Source organism: Cydia pomonella, chromosome 12, assembly GCF_033807575.1.
Source record: "Cydia pomonella isolate Wapato2018A chromosome 12, ilCydPomo1, whole genome shotgun sequence".
Taxonomy (NCBI): domain Eukaryota; kingdom Metazoa; phylum Arthropoda; class Insecta; order Lepidoptera; family Tortricidae; genus Cydia; species Cydia pomonella.
The window spans coordinates 1,069,893-1,094,057 of record NC_084714.1 but is presented as its reverse complement, the minus strand read 5'-3'; the positions used below and the strand labels follow the sequence as shown (position 1 = coordinate 1,094,057).

The 24,165-nt window shown below is 36.8% G+C and overlaps 1 protein-coding gene and 1 long non-coding RNA gene across 4 annotated transcripts in view; one reads left to right on the top strand and one right to left on the bottom strand.

Annotated features, from left to right (window-relative positions):
* The window catches only part of LOC133523223 (uncharacterized), a 524,757-nt gene that overhangs the window by 94,999 nt on the left and 405,593 nt on the right, over nucleotides 1-24,165 (bottom strand). For all 3 annotated transcript variants that reach the window (XM_061858700.1, XM_061858702.1, XM_061858701.1), the window contains one exon: nucleotides 13,566-13,761. In XM_061858700.1, coding sequence (XP_061714684.1) covers nucleotides 13,566-13,761 — 196 coding nt within the window. The remainder of the gene's footprint in view (nucleotides 1-13,565; nucleotides 13,762-24,165) is intronic.
* The window catches only part of LOC133523241 (uncharacterized), a 321,866-nt gene that overhangs the window by 154,513 nt on the left and 143,188 nt on the right, over nucleotides 1-24,165 (top strand). The window lies entirely within an intron of this gene.

Below are 24,165 nucleotides of genomic sequence, written 5' to 3'. Positions count from 1 at the left end.
GGTGAAGACGGTAATAACAAATACCCTCCTATGTCCTTTTAGAAGGACATAAAAGGAGGTTCCAAATTAAGGTATATATAAGCATGTAACGAAATTGCAACTAAGTAAAAAACCGGCCAAGTGCGAGTCGGAGTCGCCCACCGAGGGTTTCGTACCAAAATTTACGGTTTTCGCAATTTATCTGTGCTATAAGGTTGCTTCGTAACAAATTTCAAGATACTGAGTTCACGGGAAGTACCCTGTAGGTTTTGATTCCCTTGCGAGTGTCGAAAATTTGCGGCATAAACGGCTGTATCTTTTGACTGCGTTGGTTTAGAAGTTTGATTTTTTCACCGCTCCAAGGGACAGTAGACCTAAGTTTGATATAAATTCCAGCTTGATACATCCACGCGTTCCTGAGAAAAAGGGTCTTGACAGATAGACGGACGGACGGACAAAAAAGTGATCCTATAAGGGTTCTGTTTTTTTCCTTTCGAGGGACGGAACCCTAAAAACCACCGAGTCCACAGACTAATCAATCAGTTTCAGTCGATTCATCTCTGCAGAGTATCAATCCCGTCTGTGTCGAGTAATAAATCAATCGATAGTGCAGTGAGCGGAGCCTCTCAGTCTTCCACGCTGTACTTACAGCCATTGACCATCGATGGACCTTATGTATTGGTAATAAGATTTAGGTACTGTCAGTAGATAACTCTATACATATTTGTTTAAATCTCTGAAGCGATTAATGCAGACTTTTTATCTTTAATTAAACTGTGGAATGAACTGTTGCTGTCGCCCACGGTATTTCCGGACCGATGCGACCTTCCGACTTTCAATCCTTCAAGAAAAGAGCGTACTATCAGGCCAGCAAACTTGCAACCACGGTGTTGTAGGTCCATGGGCGATGGTAATCGCTTACCATCAGGCGATTTGCCTGCTTGTTTGCCTCCTTATATCATAAAAAATACTTTTAATGTTTATTGGTAGAGTGATATTTGTGTTTTTTACTAACGTAGAAGCCATTATGGATATACATGCTAACAAATTAGCTACCGATATTTTTACAGATGAGATGATTACGGCTAAGATGGACGGCTCTTTATCATTTGTCACCATGCCTGTTACGTTCTAACAAGTATGTAAGTGCGAAAGTGACGGGCATAGTGACAAGTGATAAAAATGGAACCATGCTGCCACCGCTCGAGTATATTTAAGTATGCAATATATAGGTTTTCTGTTTTTTTTTGAGAATATTGGAAAACAAATTTGCTACGTTAAAACACCGTGTTAATAAGATTTATTGAACAAATTCTAGAACCTCTTTCACCTAACACTTAACTGGCCACTTCACATTGACAAATAAAATGCCGTTTTCAACCAAATGGGTTCAACTTATTATCGGTCGTCTTTAAGACACTATTTCCATTCATCTTCAACATTAAATCAACCTAATCGGCAACCGAAAATGTGGTACCTTTTCGTTAAAAACGTCATGATGATGTTGTTGACATGACAGAAAGTGTTAACCATCTTGTCCGATAGTGCACATGATTATTATGTTTAATTTATATTTAAAGTTAATTGTTTCAGTGTATGGTACCATATCTTAAAATATCCGTAACTAATTTGTTAGACCTAATTTTTTTTTTTTTAAATTATTATACGACATTATTACACAAATTGACTAAGTCCCACAGTAAGCTCAATAAGGCTTATGTTGAGGGTACTTAGACAACGATAGATATAATATATAAATATTTATAAATACATAGAAAACACCCATGACTCAGGAACAAATATCCATGCTCATCACACAAATAAATGCCCTTACCAGGATTTGAACCCGGGACCATAAGCTTCGTAGGCAGGGTCACTACCCACTAGGCCAAACCGGTCGTCAAATTTAAGCTATAAAAAGCTCAACCCAACGAAATAAACCTAAGTAGGCAAGAAAACTACTACAATAAATTCCTTAGCTGTGTTCGACGTAGCTTTATCCGTATATATGTCTCGCGTGTCTCCGCCAATAGATAAATCTCGAGATAAACCAGACAGAGTGGATGTCGGCGTGAACGTGGCGAAACACTTGCGGTGAGTCTTTAAATGAAGTACGAAGAAGTGGTTAGCTTTAACGTTAATAGAATAGAATATTATTTTTTCCTACTCCTCTACTGTTATCTGTCATTTATGCATTCATTAACACGAATATAAGAACATACATAAAAGATTTCAAGAAAAGTCTATATTGTCTATTCCTCATAAAAGCTCTTGTGCTTTTATAAGCTATAATGTTACTGCGATTAATGGCTACCAACCTAACAAAACCAAAACGAATACAGTTTTAAACTAAGTGCATTGCTGCCAACGTACAAAATATTCATTTGGTTGCATAGTAAAAATAATTACTTTATAAGTCAGAAACACGCATGTGACACCCGTAATATAGCAACACCCATAGACTACGAAGACCGCTTAGCGTTGCTTGTTAGTCTCCGTAGGCTACGGTGGCCAAAATTGAGAAAAAACTGTCCAAAAAATTAATTTAGCAAGTAGCAAGTACCAGGGCCTCGTGAGTTACGAGGAGGTGTCGCCGACCGGCCGGCCGCGGCCCGGGGCGGGCCGGGCGCGTAACAAGGTATGCTCGCGTGTCTTGGCTATATACGTTTGCTGTAATTTGTTTACCTAAATTAAGATTTATTTTTGTTGACTCGTAGGAAAATATTGTATGCAACGTTGTATAAGTAGGTCAAAAAATTCTCGTGGCGTATTCCTTTACAATGTTCGCCTACGCCTTCGGCTCCGGCTCACATTGTAACTCACGCCACTCGCCTTTTTTGACCCTTCTTATACAACTGTTGCATAAAATACTATAGAATGTTTTTAGAGAAAAGTGTGGACTGAACGAAGATGTAGTGACAAAAATTGAGAAAAGTATGTTAGACGGTTGGACACGTTGAAAGAATGAGTGAAAGAAGGCTAACAAAGAGAGTGTGTAAGGGAGAAGCAAAAGAGGGAGCTGGAAGGGGTAGACCTCGGCGGACTTTCTCTGATCAAATCGGGGAAATCTTGAAGAAAGGCCATATCAAGAGCGCCCTAAGCCGTCGAGCGTGTATGAGGAATGTTATGAAAGCAGATCGTAGTAGTAGTAGTAGTAGTAGAGCCATTTATTCCAATAAATATTACATTGGTTTCAAAACATGCAATGATTTTGTAAATAGTTTTAGTATTAATAATATTTCATAATTTGCAGTGTAAATTTATACAATTATAAAGATAAATACTGAATTTCATTTTTTAATTATTGTCCCATGCATTCTTATAATTTAGGTTGATAAGTTATGCTACTAATTATTGTATTTATTTATTTATTAAATATTTATTGTGATGTCCATTTGTGGACATAGGCCTCCTCCATCGTGTGCCATGTATTTCTGTCCGCAGCAATTCTCGTCCAGGCTACGCCCGCCACGGCCTCGATGTCGTCCCGCCAGCGGCGCCGCGGGCGACCCCGCGATCTTTTACCGTCGCGCGGGTACCAATGTAGCATTTGTTCGCTCCAGCGACCATCATTTGTTCGGGCGGTGTGCCCGGCCCATCTCCATTTCAGTCGGCAAATTAGTTCGGCGGCATCAGTAATTTTGGTCTTTTTACGGATGTCGACGCTCTTTATTTTATCCAATAATTTGATGCCAAGCATGCTGCGTTCTGCAGTTCTTTGGAATACCCGTACTTTACTTATGAGTTCATTAGTTATGGCCCAGGTGTGACATCCGTAGATAAGAGTTGGAGTGACGACTGAATCCATCGCTTTCTTTTTTAGTTTGATATCCAAATTTGACTTGAATATGTGTTTCAATGACCAGTAAGCGCTCCACGCTTTCTTTATGCGTTTCTCAATTTCGTCCAATTTACGTTTTCTTAACGATATATTTTGACCAAGGTATAAGTAGTCTTCGGCGTAGGCAATAATTTTCGACTGTATAGATACCGATATTTGTTCATTGTTTGTCATTACGCGGGTTTTATCGGGATTCATTTCTAATCCGCATACTCTACTTTGTTGGTCTAAGGTTTGGAGCATGAGTTGAAGCTGTAGATGAAAGCAGATCGTAGCGAGCGGAAATCCGTGGTCTCTGCCTACTCCTCCGGGAAATAGATTCAGATTCAGAGTTTTATTAAACATGGTATTTACAATAGGTCTTAAGTAATAATAATACAATAGAATTACATGTTTAGTCATAGAGACATGCAAATATTATGTAATGTCATGTGTGTCGCATGCATTATATTAAATTAAATTAATTAATATCTAGGTTTTTACTAACCAGGTAAGCTTATAACTATGAATATATGTCATTAAGGCAGGGGTTCCCAAAGTGTGCGCCGCGGCGCCCTGGTGCGCCGTAGAAAGTAAAGAGGGGCGCCGTGAGTTCTATCATTATCCGAAACCACAAATATTCGCGGGTACCTATTTGAGCGCTCGCATCGGTAAATAATATAGCGTCGTGTCACTCTTTTTCGACCGTGATTTTAAATTTACAAGGGCGCCGTTGCAAAATACTAAACTTGTAACTGCGCCGCATGTTGAAAAAGATTGGGAACCCCTGCATTAAGGTATTCCTGAACGGTGTGGTAGGCCTTAGATGCCAAAAAATTATAGAATGCAAGTTTAAATTGCTGAACGTTTTCTAATTTTAAAATATTAACTGACAATTTATTGAATATTCGTGTTGCCATACCAAATATATTTTTTGATACAAAAGCGGTTCTGGAAGATCTACATATAATTAATTTTCTCCTGGTGCCGCAAACTATTGAATGTGGTAAATTGGTTCATATTATATTTGACATACATTGATATTTCATACACATACAAACATGGTAGTCAACATTTTGAGTTTTATGACAAATTCTTTGCATGATTCCATGGTTCGAATACCGCATACCGATCTTAAACATTTCTTTTGACTCAAAAACACCATTAAATGATCAGTGGCATTTCCCCAAAACATTACACCGTATAATAAAAATAGGCGTGATTATATGTATATATGTATTATTTTTCATTACTTCAGCTCGTAAAGGCCCTCGATATTCAAATACTGATGGGAAAGTTGCATTTTATCCACAAGAGAGGCAAAGTATCAAGATACATACTCATGCTTGTTTTCTCATGTTGCCTAGTAAACTTGACAGATGATTTATAATGAAAACTATTAATTAGCGTTCATTCGGATTTGATCTGTAATATTCTACAGTAATTTTATTTCCTTGCGTTGATGTGGCGAAAAATGTTGTGTTTCACCCACGTTCTAAGTGAATTCCACTTTTTCCCCCACTTGCTACGTTTGTAGTTCAATTTTGATATCTTATCCATGTTAGATCGAGAGGTTAAACAACAAGTACCACAACTTTGTTGCCCCAAAGTGCTCCCGCCAAGACGAGCAAAGCGAAGCGCATGGGCTACTACCTACCTTTTCTCGAAGCGCTTCGTCGTTTTTTGAAGCCTCATAAGTCATAACTTGAGTTTGGATTATACCAGATAAACAAAATTCTCGGGACTTTAGATACTGTCAAGGTATGCTTATGGTATCCTACCGACTGCGCCATGTCAAGGTATGCAGTTTGGGAGTCGTGAATTTGACGATTCCGTTCCGTGTAAGCGAGACAGCGCTATGCACATAAATAGCGGAGCAGCGTCCAGATCCGCGTCCAATGTGAGCCGTCGAGCACTCAGAAAACTTTAGTTTTAAAAGGATGACCTATTTGAAGCTCGGTTAAAACGCGAGCATCCTTGTAGTGGAACGTTAGTATAGCTGCAGTTTGCAGTAATTACCTGTGTAGATATTTCTGCACAGTTCATATTGGTCCAAAGCATAGGAGGCAGCGATTTAGTAAATGTACCTGCTTAAATGCTGATTGTAGTATATTATTTATGCCTCCTATGCATTGGATCAATATAAACTGTGCAGAAATAATGGAAGATAATGGAAGCGGTAACAGTGTTTTTCCTTTTCTTTTTTCAGAAGGGACTTTAATTCTTAGTTATTTGTCAAAATTTTCGTCTTTGATCAAGTTTTATTGCGGATTGCATTTTCTTTCATCAGGCAACTAACACTCATCGAGAATTCTAACAAATAATTGTTTTATCACAGAGTTCATATAGTCACCTCCTGTGTGCATAATCAAATCAGCTCGATGGTACCATAATATTGCATTGTCACCCGACTTACATAGGTATATGAAGTTTCAGCTCAATCGAATAATAAGTGGGTCTTATTTAGCTTGCAAGATTTGATCAGAACATACATATACACAAACAAACATTACAAGTTAAATAAAATAAGCTTATAAAACGTTACGTAGTTGTTAACAGTTTTAGCTTTCGTGTTGTTAATTTAATTAAGTATAGTGTGGTTTTAATTTCATTGTAGCTAAATTGCTTTATCTCTGCGCAGTATAATATGATCCGAGTCATAAGATGTAGCGGGAACATGACAAAATATAAACATCGACAATCCTGTTATCGATAAGTACCGACCCCTTCAACGTTAATCATTTTCCATATTTCCGCTTTATACCCATTACATCAGTGGAAGTTGAAAAATCTTTTAGTCAATTAAAGTGGATTTTTTCAAAGTGACAAAGAAGTTTGACACCTGAAAATATTGCAAAAAATTGATAGTTTACTTCAAGATGCATGTAAAAAAACCTGTATAGTGGTTTTATTGTTCGAGTGGACGACTGCGCAAAATTGCCTTTTCATACAAACGTGTTCCTAATTTTCCTCTCTGGGTCTGGGTATTAACATAATTAAAAATATTTCGACACAATTTGATGTATGTATATCTACCATAGCTGTTGTTTTCCACTCCTAATTCTTATAATAATTACTCCTAATACTTAAAAAAATAATAGAAGATAAATAAAAACAATAGAAGGGGCAGAGCTATGGTTGATATAATCAAATTGTGTCAAAATATTTTGAATATTGTTAATATCCAGGGATGAAAATGAAGGACTACGTTTGTATGGAGAAGCGGTCGTCCCCTTTTCTCTTAAGAGCGAATTGATAAGCTTTCCATCCATCATTGAACATTATTATCTTCGAGTAACACCGGGAAGGGAGTCAGCATTAGCACTATTTCCCCTCTGCCGAAGCACATGTCCAACTGGGCATAGCGCGTATGTCCGCAAGATTTGTGTGTATTTGTGTCGTCATTATAGATTGAATTTTGTATGTAGTGGAGTGGAAAGTGCAACTGTGTGCACATCCCCCCGCAAAAAATGGCAGAACGACTTGTACGATAAGATATCGCTTGGGCTCCTCCCTTTCGACGTGTCGGAAGCTGGTGTTGTTCAAATATAGAAATCGGTTTTCTCTTGTAACTTGCACGTAAACATAAACTTATGAATATGCATTCTATTCTATATGCATTGCGCGTTGCATATTAACCTGAGCCACTGCGACTTCGCGTTATACAAGTAATTTTAGTATACAGTACATTAAATTATTCATTTCCAAAATTAAATTTGCCTAGTAATCTGAAATACACCCTGTCGCTCTAGGTCTTTATAGAAGACAATCAAAGCTACCGATTTGACCCCTATGTAGGAGAGACCGAGGTGAGTTAAAACAGAGCAGAGATAAGTTCAAAGAAAACAAAGAAATTTCGCGGCATTTATAATCGTCTTTAGGCAAGGAAGCTTACCAGCGGGACCTGCGGACGGTGGGAAGAGACTAAACATCGTTTTTTCCAGCTCGATAACAGTTATAGATGTCTCGAAATGGACAATCAGTCAGTCAGGGCACACGTATTTATATACACCTTGGGCTGGTAAAATCTGACAGATTTTAAAGATGTATTTATATATATTCTTGACCGCATTTGGTGACCAAAATTTCATACAGAGTGTTCTGAAATCGGTCTAGTTTTAGAGATAATGACAATTCCTGTGAAAATTAGTTTCTGTAATAACTATAAGTGAAAAACGCCCTTTTGGCTGCAAAGCTGCCACTATGTGAGTTGGTTTAGACATAACTACTGACAGTCAATAAAATTTGAAAGGAAACTCGCAATTTATTATTTGTAAATAAAATAAAAACTTTAGTGTGTTTTTTTTCGCCAAGATGTAAAAAGAAATAACGTGTCGTATGCAGAAAACGCAATAAAATAATGAAAAATCTTTTTTCCGTATTTGACCAAAACTTATGTAACATTTTTTGCTCCTTATGACCTCAGAAACGCGTGGTTAAAATTTGTCAGGTTTTACCAGCCCACGGTGTATATATAGATAAATAGTTCAATGCAAACACTGTTCACGTCCGTGCAATTATATTCCGATGTCGCTGTATTTAAACGGCAAGCTGAACGTCAGTTAAAGGGACAGTTAAATCCTTCAAGAATTTAATATCAACCTGCAGCCAGCGTAATAAACGGCTCAGCTGACGTCGTGTTCCGTCTGCTTTGCGTTTAATTTAGAGTAATATTTACTGACCGTAAGGCGAAGGTTAACGTACAATAAACACGATGTACTGATATATTTTATGATCCTTCAGTATTTATCACATTGATGAATCACAGTATTTATTGTAGTCTAGGCTACGCCTAAATTTGCTGCGCGAGGCGCCGATGACGCGCGCCGTGCGTACCCTGAACATCATAGCCACGCATATAGACCTATTTTCATGTACGATGAGTGAATTCACAAAAGTAGCTGTACTTATTAACTCTTTGTTATATTGAATAAGTAGTATGTAGGTTAAAAATTTAGTTGTTAGATATAGGTACTTGTTTTTTGTTTGTTTGTATATTTAATTTGTTGCTACATTATCGCATTGGGTTCAGCCTGTAATGATAATTGTATGTGTGGAAAAAAAATTAAAGCTTTTCCATATCTATAAGTTTTTGGCAAAAATTGCATTTTTGGTACAAGCTTTTATCGCTGACTATACTTTTCGTTCTACAGGCAACTATTACTCATCGAGCCAATTCTAAAAACCCCAAATGCAATTAGGTTGCGTTGTTTTATCACAGAGTTCCTATGGCCACCTCCTGTCTCCGTCATCAGATCAGCTCGATGGTACCATAATATTGCATTGTCACCCGATTTACATATGTATGCAAATTTTCAACTTCATCTGAAACCGGAAAGTGGGGCAAATTTAACTTGCAAGATCTGACCCGTACATACATATGTAGGTAGGTACATTGCAAGTTAATAAAAAAGCTTGTAAAAATAGGTTTGGTAGCAATTAGAATTATATTCGTTTTTACGAGGCTCAGTGATTTAAAGAATTCCAAGACTTTAAGGCTTTTTTCGAGCCTCCTTAGAGTATTTTGTTGGTTTTATCTAAATAACAGTTGTGTGATTTGTATATTTAACCCATGAATTGAATGTAAGGACAATGTATTTTTTTGCTAAAACTACAAAAAAGACTCGGGTCAGGTAAGCGATCTTGACGTATCTATTATAAAAAAACTTATGAAAGTCTCAGCAAATATGTAAGAATTATAAATCATAAACGATAATTTAGATCCTAAAGCTGGCATGGCATGGCATGGCTGGCATGGGGCTAACATAATCATTAAGAGCAATTCCTAGCTGAGCAACTTTTCAAATCTCGAATTTTTGAAGCTATGTTTCTGTCGCGCTGCGGTGGGCGGGAGCCGGAGCTATCTAAGTGTGAGTGCGCGCACACAGACCCGAGACTCGTGCGCTCGCTCATTGCGCGCCGTTCCGTCGACATCGCCCGCGAGCCAGACGGAATTTATTCTGCGCTGCCCGACGCAAGTTGTTTTTGTTGTTACCACGTAATATTGTTTTTCATTTTTATATTATACTGTATCTATTACACCCTAATACCAAACACCCTATCACCTGTACTAAATGTATTTTACACCTATGATGACGAAATAATAAATGATTGATTGATTGATTGATATTAATTACCATATAGGTAAAAACTGCAAAAAAGAATGATGTCTCAGCTTCGGTTGTCGTCGTACAGTCAAGTGCAAAAATATGTATCGAAAGAATCGTCTCATAAATATGGTACTACGCTCTTATTACACTGGAATAAGATGCTATGGGAGATATTTTTGAGTAAGATGTGTACACCTATATTTTTACACTTGACTGTACCTATCCGTATCAGTAAGTTGGGAGTGATCATGGTGTGTTCTGAAATTTTGTAAGTAGGTATAATTAATATACCTATGGTTAAACTACAATCTATTTAACTTGTAGTACGATGGGGCTAAACTTGGGCCGCCTTATTGAAGAACGTATCGCAATGACAATCTGGGTAAAGTATGTTGGGATACTATGTTTTTTATTTATTTATTATTATTAATTTTTAAATGTTTCTGTTTTTATTATTATATTGTGTAATAAGTAATGTATGGGTCTTGTTATCCGAAATAAATGATTAAATAAAATAATGCCGGACAATTTTGGGACCAATTGAGAGAACTCGTGAAAAAATGTTTTTACGAGATCTCAACACGTGACAGATTCTTGAAGTATGTAGCGAATCGTTAAATAATAACCGTAGATTCGGCCTGAATTTTGGTAATCTTCAATATAGAACGGTTTTAGATTTGTACCTGTGTAAAGATGAGATATACTTTTTTTAGGGTAACGAGTGTTTTGCCATCAAGGGAGAACATTGGATGGTGAAAAAAAGGTGCTTCTAATGGAAAGAGAATAAGGTATCACAAAGAAATAGGTCCGGTGTCTACCCTTTTGTATCCGATCTTAACCCTGATACAAAAATTGGTAAAATTGTGGCTCTCAAACTTTGATACCTATGTCATAAGGCAATTTGATAAGTCAACAATGTGCTAAGAAACCTCTTATTGTAAGGTTTACCCGAAGTAATAAAAAAAAACCACTAAAATAATCGATACGTTGCGAAGTTTTGATAATTTAAGATTTCGTGAACTGTACAGGTTTAGGGAAAGTGTAAATGTATTGTTTATTGAATGGAATGTACTGGAAGATATTAAGGGACAAAAATCATAATAAAAAATAATCGTGCCCAGTCATTTTAATGAAGGTCGCCAAAAAAATAAGAATCAAACTTAGAAATCAAAAAGACTAAGTATTTCTTTAACAAGGTCAAGGTCACTGAGAGCCCATCTTGAAGTATCGAAAATAATTAAAATTGCGATTTTGTTGGTTTAATTTTGCATTTATGTATATATATATATATAGTTGATATACAATCTTTTTTTTTTGATAAAATGTAAGGATCGTATGTAAAGAGTAAAGTAAATATATAGGAAAAGAGAGCCCTCTTGAAGCATTTTAAGGAAACTAATTTCGAAGCCCTGTCTCTATTTTGTATCCGAAACTAGCAATGTATGTATGCGTGCACATCTACATATGCATCCGTGTAGGTACTTTATTGCGAAAAATTGCTCATTTGCTATCTATTTTACTTGATTTTGTTATAAATTTTAACATGTATCATCATCCCTATACAATATAAATACTCTTTATTGCACACCTCAATATAAGAAAACAATACAAAAAAAACATACACATAAGCACAGGTAAACAACATGCGGTCTTATGGCTAAAAGGCAACCTTTGGGTTGCGGAAATTAAAAAAATTACATTGTCAGTAACCGTCGCGCTGGTAGTGGTACTGAATAAAAAAGTAATGGTACGAAAGTGTGATCAAGAAAACAATAAATGTGATAATTAAGGTCAGTAGGTAAATTGAAGAAAATTTAAAGTTTGATAATCACTGCTGTTTTTTAAATAGGTAAAGATCTGATTGTTTCTGGTCCGATCTTTACCTGGAAGGGTCAAGATCGGATATCGGTCTACAGCAGTGCTAGGTCTGTTAACACAATTACAAAAACAAACACAGTTTCATCACAATACGCAAAATAAATTACAGAGCGAAGATCGGATAGAAGGAAGAATTCGCGAAATTTACCTTGCTCTCTGTGATTGCACATAGCACAAGCCCGACTCCCTGAGCGACGCGGGGACACTGACAGTCGAGGCGCAATGAAATGGCGTCTTAAACAATGTTGCCAACATTAAAAAATAAAGCCAAATTAGGAGGAAATGAATGTCCTACGTTCTTCACCCGCATCCGGTATTTACCCAACATACCTTAATCGTTGAACCGCCGCATTTCAAAATGGCCCTTATTTTGATATCGGCTAGCCGTAATGTAATACGGCGGATTATACAATACGACTGCGATACTTATATATAAATCCCCTCGTCAATGTAATTTAATTAAATTTGCTATCTAGTGGCAAACATCAAAGTAGTTATCTTTTACTTGTGACGCACAAGTGTGAGCAATGTAAAATACTATATTTCTAAAAAAAAATGCCTACTACGTAATAAAAGAAAATGTGATTATTAAATTATACTACGAAAGGTGGTCAAATCGCAAAATGCTGTCGTTTTATTTAAAATAATGAAATAATTAGACCAGTTCAGATAGTACCGGGAAATCCCGGTTCCTTAAAACAGTACCGGTTCTGCAATCCCTATAAGGATGTTATGCCCATCACTATTCTTTCTGTGTACGTATATTTAGAAACTGTCTCCGCCTCCAATTCGTGCGATAGGGACAACTGCAGCTCGGACCGAAATTCACTCGCAAAAAACTCAAAAATCGAGGTTTCGCTCTCGACTGTTTCCTCCTCCAAAACGCAACTAATCATTATGAAATTTTGGAAATTGCAAGAGGAAGAAATAATCTATGCCGCTATGTTTTGATTTTTTGGATATTTTTTGTCATATTTGTATACTGTGCCTTTTTTTACAGCCAATTCAATTTAGCCGTTTTTGCGATATTCGAGGCGCTGTATCTTTCTTCAAAATAAAATAATCCAAAAAAGCAAAACATAGCGGCACAGATATTGATGATATTGATCTTATTTGAAAAAATCACTGCTCTAGGTTAAAAATCCAGGGAGGAATCAGTCGAGAGCGTTTGTATGGAAAAATCGCAACTAGGAATTCCTCTTAAGGATTGTAAGTCCCTAAATAATAAAAGAATAAAAAAATCCTAAAGCTTTCATAAGTAATATAAATTTGTTTTTAAAAAGCGGTGTTCAATAATTTTCAATAAAATAAAAAGACACGTAAAGATTGTTTACATTTTTTCTAATGCCAAAAAAAAACCAACTTTAACAAGTTGAAAAGAACTCGAGTTTCAACAGAAGGCTGGAACACACCGGCTGCATGCATGTGCGTAGACGAGTGTGTGTGCTAAAATGTTGGAGTCGTGTACAATTGATATTTCATTGTGACAAATGATATTTCATTCATGTCAGTCAACCGTGCGTTTTGCACGCGCGACTAACATTATTTTGATGTCACAATATAAGTTTGAATTGATCTCCAAGTCTTAACCAACAGTCCACCACAAATCAAAACTGAAATGAACTGACGGTTTCTACGACTTCCTCCGATCTTCGTCTAGTCCTTTATTATTGGATTGATTCGTATAACAAACAACCGAACATAATATTTCCCATTTATTCCCCTGTTTACGTTTACGTTTTAAAGCGGGGGAAGCCGGGGGAGGAGACAGTACTCACTGTGGTTCATGTTCTGTCAGCAGCTCCTCAAAATGAATAACCAGCGAATGCGCCGGCGGGGCGCGCAGCTCACTGATGCACTCCACGTCGTCGGGGTAGGGGCGGGGGAAGCCGGGGGACGAAACGGTGGCGTGCGGCCGGAGGTGCGAGAGGAAGATCGTCTCGTTGCATTGGATGGTGGTTGCGATGTAAGGGTCTGCAACAAAAAAAGTGTATTTAGTAAAGTTAAAAATTGAGATGACGAGCTTTACATACCGTTATTTAACCAACGCAGACAGCGGTGAGCTGCATTTTGTGACTGAAAAGGTACTTTGCACGATAGTACCGGCAGCAGGGGAGTCCAGAGACTAAATTTATGGATCATACATATTCCATAGTATGGTTTGCTCATTCGAGTCCCGTAACTATTCCATTGCATCGCAAGGTATTGTCAAAAATTTTAATTTGTGACCCATTTCCTACCTTGTTACAGTGACAAACAACATGAATGTCGCTAGAGACCTCATTCTTTTGTCACTATGATAAGGTACGAAATGGGTTACAAATGAAATCTTTTCACTGTACCTGTGTGCATTGCAAAGTTACGTGACTTACAAGAGGGATGCAATTGTTGTCTCCTTAAGACTCAAAAAAGAAAAACGTTATGTATTTGCACGATGTAATGGGAATGTCAAAATAACGCTATTTAAAGCGTTTTGCCAGACCTTTTACACGTGCTATCTGTGGACAAATTATACTAAAAGGGCCCTCAATGCCCTGCGCGTCCAGTACAACAATGGGTTCAGGATGTTATTGGGACTGCCTCGCTTTTGCAGCGCGTCAGGTATGTTCGCGGAGGCGCGCACTGATTGCTTTGGTGCAATAATACGCAAAAGGACTGCCTCCCCGATGCGTCGCGTGCGGGACAGTTCCAGCAGCCTCTTGCGCCTAGTGTTAGAATCGCCTGCTTGCGCCTTCTGGAAACACTGGGAGGGAGTACATATGGGATCCAGAGGCTTAGTGTATAATTTATTATGAGCTAGTATAGTAGTTAACTAACATAGGATTAAGGGAATGTATACTAACACTATGGACATGGTCCGAAATAAAATAAATTGAATTGAATTGAAATTATCCAGAGTCGTTAAATTTTATTGTATTGTCCACAAGTGACGTTTTGCTAAAATGGGTTTGACCTTGATATAAATTCCTTCCTTTTTATTAATGTACCATATATATTGTAGATTAGGTTTAATTACTTCTTAACGGAAGGTGACCCAATTATTTTTAACTTTTTTTCTAACGAAAAAAGAAGCTTTACTGATTGTGATTAGTAAGCTTGTTGCTGCTGGTAAAAATTCCACCAGATAAGCAAATTGCAAAAGTAACCCGAACGAAAGATGAATTCCACAAAAACATCTTAAACCTGCGACTTTGTACCTTAAACGGTAAAACAAAGAATTTAAATATAGTTTGCAAGCATTGCAATAAAACGTTCAGTCCAAACAGATCCGAACAAATAACAAATAACTTTGTTTGACGGATATTTTGCAGATTCCGAGTTTTTCAATGGAACATCTGGTTTTTTAAATGTTTATATTGAGCTACGAATTGATTGGACGGAGATACAATAGAATAGGTAAAAAGTGAAAGAATGGGGGAAAAATATTTTATGCCGACTGGTAGCAAAGAGTTGTTTATTAATGAAAAAGAAAAATACCGTTCTACTAACACCGAATTCAATTTTGAACCTTTGGTCCGTTTTCATAACTATGGTTTTCGTAACTGGCTGCCAAAGAAGATTAATTTTTCCTATTTTATAATTAATTATCAAACAAGAATTTACTTTCTGGTTTCGTAATCGAGTTTCGTAACTGGTTATGAAATAACATTTTTTTTTCTGTTTTCGCCTGGATTGGCTACGAAATATGAATTATTTTTCGCTACTTCGTAATTAGTTATCAAACAAGAATGTATTACTCTTTTAGTAATCGAGTTTCGTTATTAACTTCGATATATTTTTTGGAAGTTAAGTTCCCCTTTTGTTGCCAATTTACCCTGTGAGTGACTGACTGGGTAAATTGACTACAAAAGAGAAGAGAGCAACATCCAGGCTCTTTCTGTACCAATTTTGATTTAAAAAAAACTTAGATACAAATGGACTATGGAAAACAAAGTGAATAGTATGAAAATTTTCAGAAATATGCCTACTTTTTCGTAGGAGGATGGGATCAGCTCATGATTCTGAGTATATAAATAACATTAAATTTGTCTTTCCTAAAAAAAGGTATGTATCGTTTTACATGAAAAAGGTACTAAGTGTATCACACGAAAATGTCCAATTATGAAAAAAGAAAAAGTAATAAGTTTTGTTAATTAATTACGAACGAAGAAAAAATACTCGATTACGAAAGCAGAAAGTGAATTCGTGTTTGATAATTAATTATGAAACAGGAAAAATAAATCTTCTTTGGCAGCCAGTTACGAAAACCATAGTTATGAAAACGGACCAAAGGATAAAGCCTGGGCACAATTATTGAAAGGGTGGCCCAAAAATAAGTTGTCAAAAATGTTTACTGCGGCATAAAATATGCGCAGAAAAAAATACGTAAAAAAATTTAACAACGTATTTTTAAGCCACCCTGTACGAGAGTGCAATGTTTAATTTTTATGCTTAAAAAGCAGTTGAGATTAATCCTATTATATTCCCGACGATATTTCTTTCGAAAAAGTAAATAATACGGAACAATTTTACACAAATCGAAATAAATGTCATATGTAAAGGAAAAAATTACAAAGGTCTTCAATGCCCACGGCCGGTCACTGTTCTATCTTAAGAATGGCCAGGGGGCGCCATAAGAGTTCAGAAGTTGTCACATTCTGGGAAATTTTGACCCATGCCACCGAGCCCAGGTGGTCGAGCGCTCCGATTCCAGCGCTTTGTATATGAGTTATATGACATTTATTTCGTTTATAGTTGAAATAGTATTGTGTATACTTGTAAAAAACTCAAAATGAAATAATTTTATACAAAGTAAATTAATTTATTTATTTTCCTCTAAACTTTATTTTTAGTTTTACATGTATGTAAAGTGTATAATTGTTGGTACATTAAAGAATGCGATGAAGAAACTTACTTATTCTTAGACAAATCGACCTATTCCAGAATCACGGGCGTTTTTGATCCTAAAGTGTCCTAGAAAGTCAAAAGGTCGGACAACGTTTCAAAAAATACTAAACAGTGTCTCAAACTCAAAGGTACAACATCATTCCATTTTTTATTCGAACATGCCTCATGAAAGTGTATATTATTTCTACACGAATTGACACAAAAATGAAAAGCATACATTTCAGCATACGTCACGTATTTCTAAATGACCTATTTCGCGCCCCCTGACAGGAAAAAACACCGATATTTATCGACGCCATGCCAGACGTACATTTCACGTATTATACGGATTTCCCGTGGGGCCAGTATGTGTGTTTCCAGTGGAATTCGTATTGTTTAGAGACGTTAATGGTATTTGAAAATGTTGCATTTGTACGAGTATACCCTATGGCCGCTAGCCACCGGACGTCTATAGAAAACCTTCCGTTGTATTTTGACGAATCGAAATTTCATTTTTCTGATAGGGACAAGTTTTGGTTTATGGACAGCCAAGTAAAGGATGCGAAGACTATTTAGACGGAGCTTTTTTTAACAATTTGTTATGTTTGTAAACTGGTTTTTAGGCAAGCTCGGCCAATTTCACCTTTATATACAAACGGAGTTTCGTACTCATTTTAAAACTACATGTTGTATTGTAATGAAATTTTATACTTAAACACAATAAGATGAGGTATATGTAGTCCTGTAGGGTAACGTGGTGGGGGGTAGATGTCAAACTCTAATGTCAACGATACTTTGTTTACATACATAACAGGATTCGTCCTAGCTAAATTTAAATACGCAAGTAGGTGGCAAGGTTGGGCACACCTACTACGTCGGAAAAAGCCAAGGGACAGTCGGGAACCTATCGCCAAGGCACTAGCTATAGCCTAGGGAGGTCAGGGAGAAGACTGCAAGTAGCTATCGAACTCCCGGCCTATTGAGACTTGCCAAAGGACAGAGGTGTACCTATCGCTAAGGCAGTCGCTAGCTAATGATTTAATGCGGCGCGGACTGCGGCTTTTATTCGGTCCGGTCGGCGATCATCGTGCGCGCTCGGTGCTTCTCGGTTCTCGGTGGCTGGCCGGAGTGACGCAGTACTGTGCGAGCGAGAAAGTATTCGAGCCCGCGCGCCGAGAGAATTTGTATTGTTACAGTCCTGTAATTAGTTTATATAGCTCCAGTTTATAAAACCAACGAATTAGACCAAAAACAAGTGTTGCATGAAAAACTTAAATGACAAAACAACTACATGAATGATAAAACAACGTGGGATTAATTGTGATTCGAAATGATTAATTATTTATTATATTTGAATAATGATGATGATGAAATGGATATTCTAATGCATGTATGTCCTTTGTTGTTTTTATTATATTTGTTTGACATTTAGCATTTATTCTAAAAACAATCTAGACTAGCCATTAATCCAATTATTCAAAATTTAAAATCAAAATTTAACGTTTGGTATTTAGACGACGGAACCCTGGGAGGCGACCTCGAATCCGTGCTATCAGACCTTTCGATCATTAAATCAAAATTTGAAACAATTGGCTTAGACCTAAACTATAGCAAATGTGAACTTTTTATTCATAACGCCTCTTTAAATCTTCTGGATGTAAAGCAAAAATTTGATTTCCTTACACCAAACATTAAAATAATAGATAAAAGCTCTCTTTGCCTCCTTGGGTCTCCTATTTTTGAAGAATCGTATTCAAATTTCATTTCCGACACAACTTCTAAATTCCAAAATTATGAAAGTCGTCTTCTCGAAATTAGTCCGCATTTCGCTTTATGTATTATTAAATTCTGCCTCTTTGTACCAAAATTAATGTATGTACTTCGCTGTTGCTCTTTCTCAAAATTTCAAAATTTGTTAATACCTTTAGACGACATTATGAAAAATACTTTGGAATCGATTTTGAACTTGCAGCTTAGTGAAGAGTCCTGGACCCAGGCATCCCTTCCCATTCGTCACGGTGGGATAGGGATCCGCAAAATTTCTAGTGTTTCTACCCCGGCGTTTTTATCTTCCGTTCATAGCTCAGCAATTCTCGTAGGCAAAATCCTAAGGGCCTGCCCTCCAAACTATGAGATTGCTGGCTTAACGGAGTCTAAAAACGCCTGGTCCATTGCCTGCCCGGGTAAGGATTTTCCCGAAAATCCAAATTCACAAAAGACCTGGGACGACATTCAATGTAAAATAATTTACGACGCTCTTTTAAGCCGCAGCACAGGTTCAGCACGCGCCAGACTGCTAGCAGCAGGCTCCAGGGAGTCCGGCGCCTGGCTGCACGCCTTCCCGTCGGTACATACCGGAACCTTCCTGGAACCGCACACTCTGCGCGTTGCTGCCTGTCTGCGTCTCGGCGTCCGGGTTTGCGCTCCACATAGGTGCCCCTGCGGCACTGACGTCGACGTCCTCGGACACCACGGACTCTCCTGCCAAAGGAGCGCCGGCCGCTTCTCTAGACACGCCGCGCTCAACGACATTCTCCGCCGGTCTCTTGCCAGCGTCAATGTGCCAGCTCTACTCGAGCCCCCCGGCATTATAAGAGATGATGGTAAGAGACCGGATGGAATGACACTAATTCCGTGGAAGTTGGGACGGGTGCTGGTGTGGGACGCCACCTGTGTAGACACCCTAGCCCCGTCTCATCTCCACGGCACTTCTGCTAAGGCTGGCGCGGCGGCAGAGGCGGCCGAAAAATTAAAAAAGACTAAATATAGGGGTCTCGGCACCGAATATAATTTCGTACCATTTGGCGTCGAGACCCTTGGTCCGTGGGGTCCGAGCGCCTTTAACCTTTTTAAGGAAGTTTCTAAAAGGATTAGAGAGGTCACTGGTGACCGCAGAGCTGGCAGCTTCCTCGCTCAAAGAATTAGTCTTGCGATACAGCGAGGAAATGCTGCTAGCATCTACGGCACCATGCCGCAGGGGGATAGTTTTATTTTATTTTAAGTCTAGTTTTATTTATTTTTAGATCTAGGTTTTTAAGTTTTGTAGTTTAGTTTTTAGTATATTTACCAAATAAACGTTTAATTATTGTTAAAAAAAAAAAAAAAATCTAGACTAGTATTTTTTATACATTTTTTTTGTATCACTATATTTTGTGAAATTTTTAGTATTAATTTTGATCTATGAATTATATTTATTAGTATTATATATGGAATAATATTTACAACATCAATAAATTGCTCTGATAATTAGCTTAAGATAAATTATATGTAATACTGTCTTACTATTCATAAGTGCTTGTTGCTAGGCCTACATGAATAAAGTATATTTGAATTGAATTGAATTGAAATAAATTCGCTATATGTTTTTAACTATGGTATCTGAAGCTGCATAAACTAATTACAGGACTAAATATACCTTATCATATTGTCAGTACAATCTAGCTAGTTGTATTAAAATGGGAGCGTAACTACGTTTGTATGGAGAGCCGAGCTTGCTGGGGGCTCTTAATATGACCTTGACGATCGGTCACAATGATTGGTACATGCGGAATGAAGTGAAAGTCGTGCGTGAGATGCGCGCTAATCACCAACACGGTCGCCAAGGTCAAATCAAATCCTGTTCAAACCATAAAAAATTGGTATAGCAGAATCGGGTTCCGGTAAATTTAAATATCAGTAGTTATATTTTCTGTAACCACAGTCCATCCACTTTAGAATTCATGGATTATCATGGCTAATTCGGACATGTCGTTACTTGTTTTTGCCTGTGGACAAATTATTTATTTTTGTTCAAATTTTGACTACTGGTACAGGTGCTCTGATATTATAAATTGCTTGTCATTTTACTTTACATTTATTCGTCACTGAATTATTGCTCTCTAATCTATAGTGGTCTTCAAATTGGATGCGATTTCATACCCCGGACGTGCGGATTTACATCAATGTATACCCGCGTAAGTGTAAGGCCTGAGTGGACGCTCGAGTTGGGCGTGCAGCGTGCATGTTAAACAAATGCAGACGTATAGGAGCGGCCGCAGTGCACGCTACTCAAATTACTTGTGAGCCCGACGCCACGCTGCACGCCCAGCCGAACGCTCCGCTTCGAGCGTCCCCTCAGGCCTTACACTAACCGCTTCCTAGCCAAGTCGGTAGCGTCAATTACACATTGAAAAAATAAAAATAAACTCAACATGTATTCAAATCCAGACAAAATAATCTACATTATACAACATAACGTTACTAACATAAAAAAGTTAAACGTTACTAAAATAAAATAAAATAAAATAAAAGGAGCGTAACGTAAATAAGTGTTATGGAATTTATGCGCGCACAGCCCTGTATAAAATCCGACGCCGAATAAAGAAAACGTAAAATCTTCTTTATTTATGCATGTATCGCTATTACGTTGAGCTACACGAATTCCCTGAAGAGAGAAAGTATAGGAAAGATTATATTTTAATATACTACTTACAAAAGATTTCTTTCTACTAAACATGTTTGTTCAAAGAAGCATAATATAATATGTATATTGAGTATTTTCAAGGGCATCGAATTGTATGACGAAGTTTTGACTGTGTTGAGTTAATTTTTATAATCCTGTTCGAAATTTTATCATTAATAACTCATTTATTGCTAATCATTCATATTTTTAATGTATTTAATAATTGAATTTATTCATGACGTTAATGAAAAATAAGGGCCTAGGCCCGTAACGTGAGCATTTCCGCACAGCTAGTCAACATTAAAAGGTATTTAGCCATGCGAGTCACGTGCTGTAGAAAGTGTTTATGAAGGGAATGGCTGTAGGTCGGTTGTATACATGTCAACTCATACCTATTCCTATGTATGGATATTGTTAGAACGTCGCTTGCAAAAAGGAATAATATTCCTTTTTGCAAGCGAATTGGCCGTAGCCAAATGGCAAAAAACGGAACCCTTATGGATTCGTCATGTCCGTCTGTCTGTTCGTTTATGTCACAGCCACTTTTTTTCCGAAACTATATGATCAAACTGATCAAACTTGGTAAGTAGATGTATTCTATGAACCGTATTAAAATTTTGAACCGCATTAAAATAAAAATAAAAACAATAAATTTTGGGGGTTCCCCATACTTACAACTGAAACTCAATTTTTTTTATCAAACCCATATGTGTGGGGTATCTATGGATAGGTCTTCAAAAATGATATTGAGGTTTTTAATTTTTTTTTTTATAAACTGAATAGTTTGCGCGAGAGACACTTCAAAAGTGGTAAAATGGGTGCCCCCCCCTGTAACTTCTAAAATAACAGAATGATAAAGCTAAAAAAAATATATGATATACATTACCATGCAAACTTCTACCACTTCTACCAAAAATTGGTTTGTACGAGATTTAGTAAGTAGTTTTTTTTAATACGTCATAAATGGGACAGAACCCTTCATGGGCGAGTTCGACTCGCACTTGGTCGCTTTTGGAGTTTGTAGATTAAGTTCAAGTACGAACCAAAGAGGAATCCTATTCTCCCCATTATCTCATGACAGTCTGTTGGCAATTTTATTGGACTAAAAATAATAATTTGTTTATTGTTATGATACGACACTTTAAGCCAACCTATTAAAATCAAATCTTGCCAAGTAATGTATTTTGAGTCGTCGAAATAAAGTTAAAAATTACAATGGAATAGAAGGTATTTTTAAAGACCTCTGGGCAGATAAAGAATACACGCACGGTTAGTCCACATTAAGAGGTATTTAGGCATGCGAGACACGTGCTGTGGAAAGTGTTTATGAGGGAGACGTGTAGGCCGGTCGGCCTTACACATGGATGTAAATTAACATCGACATTTTTAACGTTGCTTTAAAAAATTAACATAATAGATATGAACCTAATAAGTGCGAGTGAAATGCCTTATAACACGACTCGCAGTGCATTACACATTAAAGGACAGAAAAGTGGGCATTTCCGCGCAGCTGGTTCACATTAAGAGGTATTTAGCCAGGCTAGTCACGTGCTATGGAAAGTGTTTATGAGGGGAATGGGCTTTAGGTCGGCCGCACACATGTTAATGTATATTCTTACGTATGGACCTTGTTAACTTCAACTTCAACCCACCATGATATAGTATTGTTTGCAGACGACACTTCACTTATTTTCAAAGTCAAACGACAGCAACAAGCTTACAATGATGTAAACGATGCTATTTCTAAAGTAGTAAATTGGTTCAATGTTAATAATTTATTGTTAAATGAGAATAAGACTAAATGTATTAAGTTTGTCACTAGTAATGTAAGGCATGTACAAACAAGTGTCATTGTGAAGGATGAGGAATTGGAACTAGTTGATAGTACAGTTTTTCTTGGTATAACTTTAGATTCTAAACTCCAGTGGGGTCCCCATATTGCTACTCTTTCGAATAGACTGAGTTCTGCAGCTTTTGCAGTAAGCAAAATCCGTCAGTTAACTGATGTCAAAACAGCTCGATTAGTATATTTTAGTTACTTCCATAGCATTATGTCATATGGTATTTTACTGTGGGGTGGTGCTTCAGAGATAAATACCATTTTTGTTCTGCAGAAGAGGGCTATTCGAGCAATATATAAAATGAACCATAGAGACTCACTGAGAGATAAATTTAAGGAAATTGACATCATGACAGTGCACTGTCAATACATTTATGAGAATATTCTGTATGTGCATAAAAATATTGCCGATTTTAAGAAAAATTGTGACATTCATAATATTAATACTAGAAATAAACAGAAGCTCGCCCTGCCCTTCACTCGGCTCCATAAAATTAAAAAATCATTCATGGGTAATTGTGTGAGATTTTATAATAAACTTCCAAACCATATTACTGAGTTACCAATTAATAAATTTAAGAATCATGTAAAGCGTAAACTTATTTCTAAAGCTTATTATACCACACAAGACTACATGAATGATAAAACAACGTGGGATTAATTGTGATTCGAAATGATTAATTATTTATTATATTTGAATAATGATGATGAAATGGATATTCCAATGCATGTATTTCCTTTGTTGTTTTTATTATATTTGTTTGACATTTAGAATTTATTCTAGAAACAATCTAGACAAGTATTTTTTATACATTTTTTTTTGTATGACTGTATTTTGTGAAAGTTTTAGTATAAAATTTGATCTATGTATTATATTCATTAGTATTATATATGGAATAATATTTACAACATCAATAAATTGCTCTGATAATTAGATTAAGATAATTATATGTAATACTGTCTTACTATTCATAAGTGCTTGTTGCTAGGCCTACATGAATAAAGTATATTTGAATTGAATTGAATTGAATTCAACATTAATTCAGCAAATAGCAATTCAGCAAACTTTTACACGTCAACATGGAATTTACATACAAGTAAAAAAAAATGCACATCAACAATTATAACATTTATAACATACAATTTAACTGAAAATATCAATGCAAACTAAACTACTATTATTACTTAGAGATGTATAAAGTCTCTTAATGTAGAATAACAAAAAAAAAAA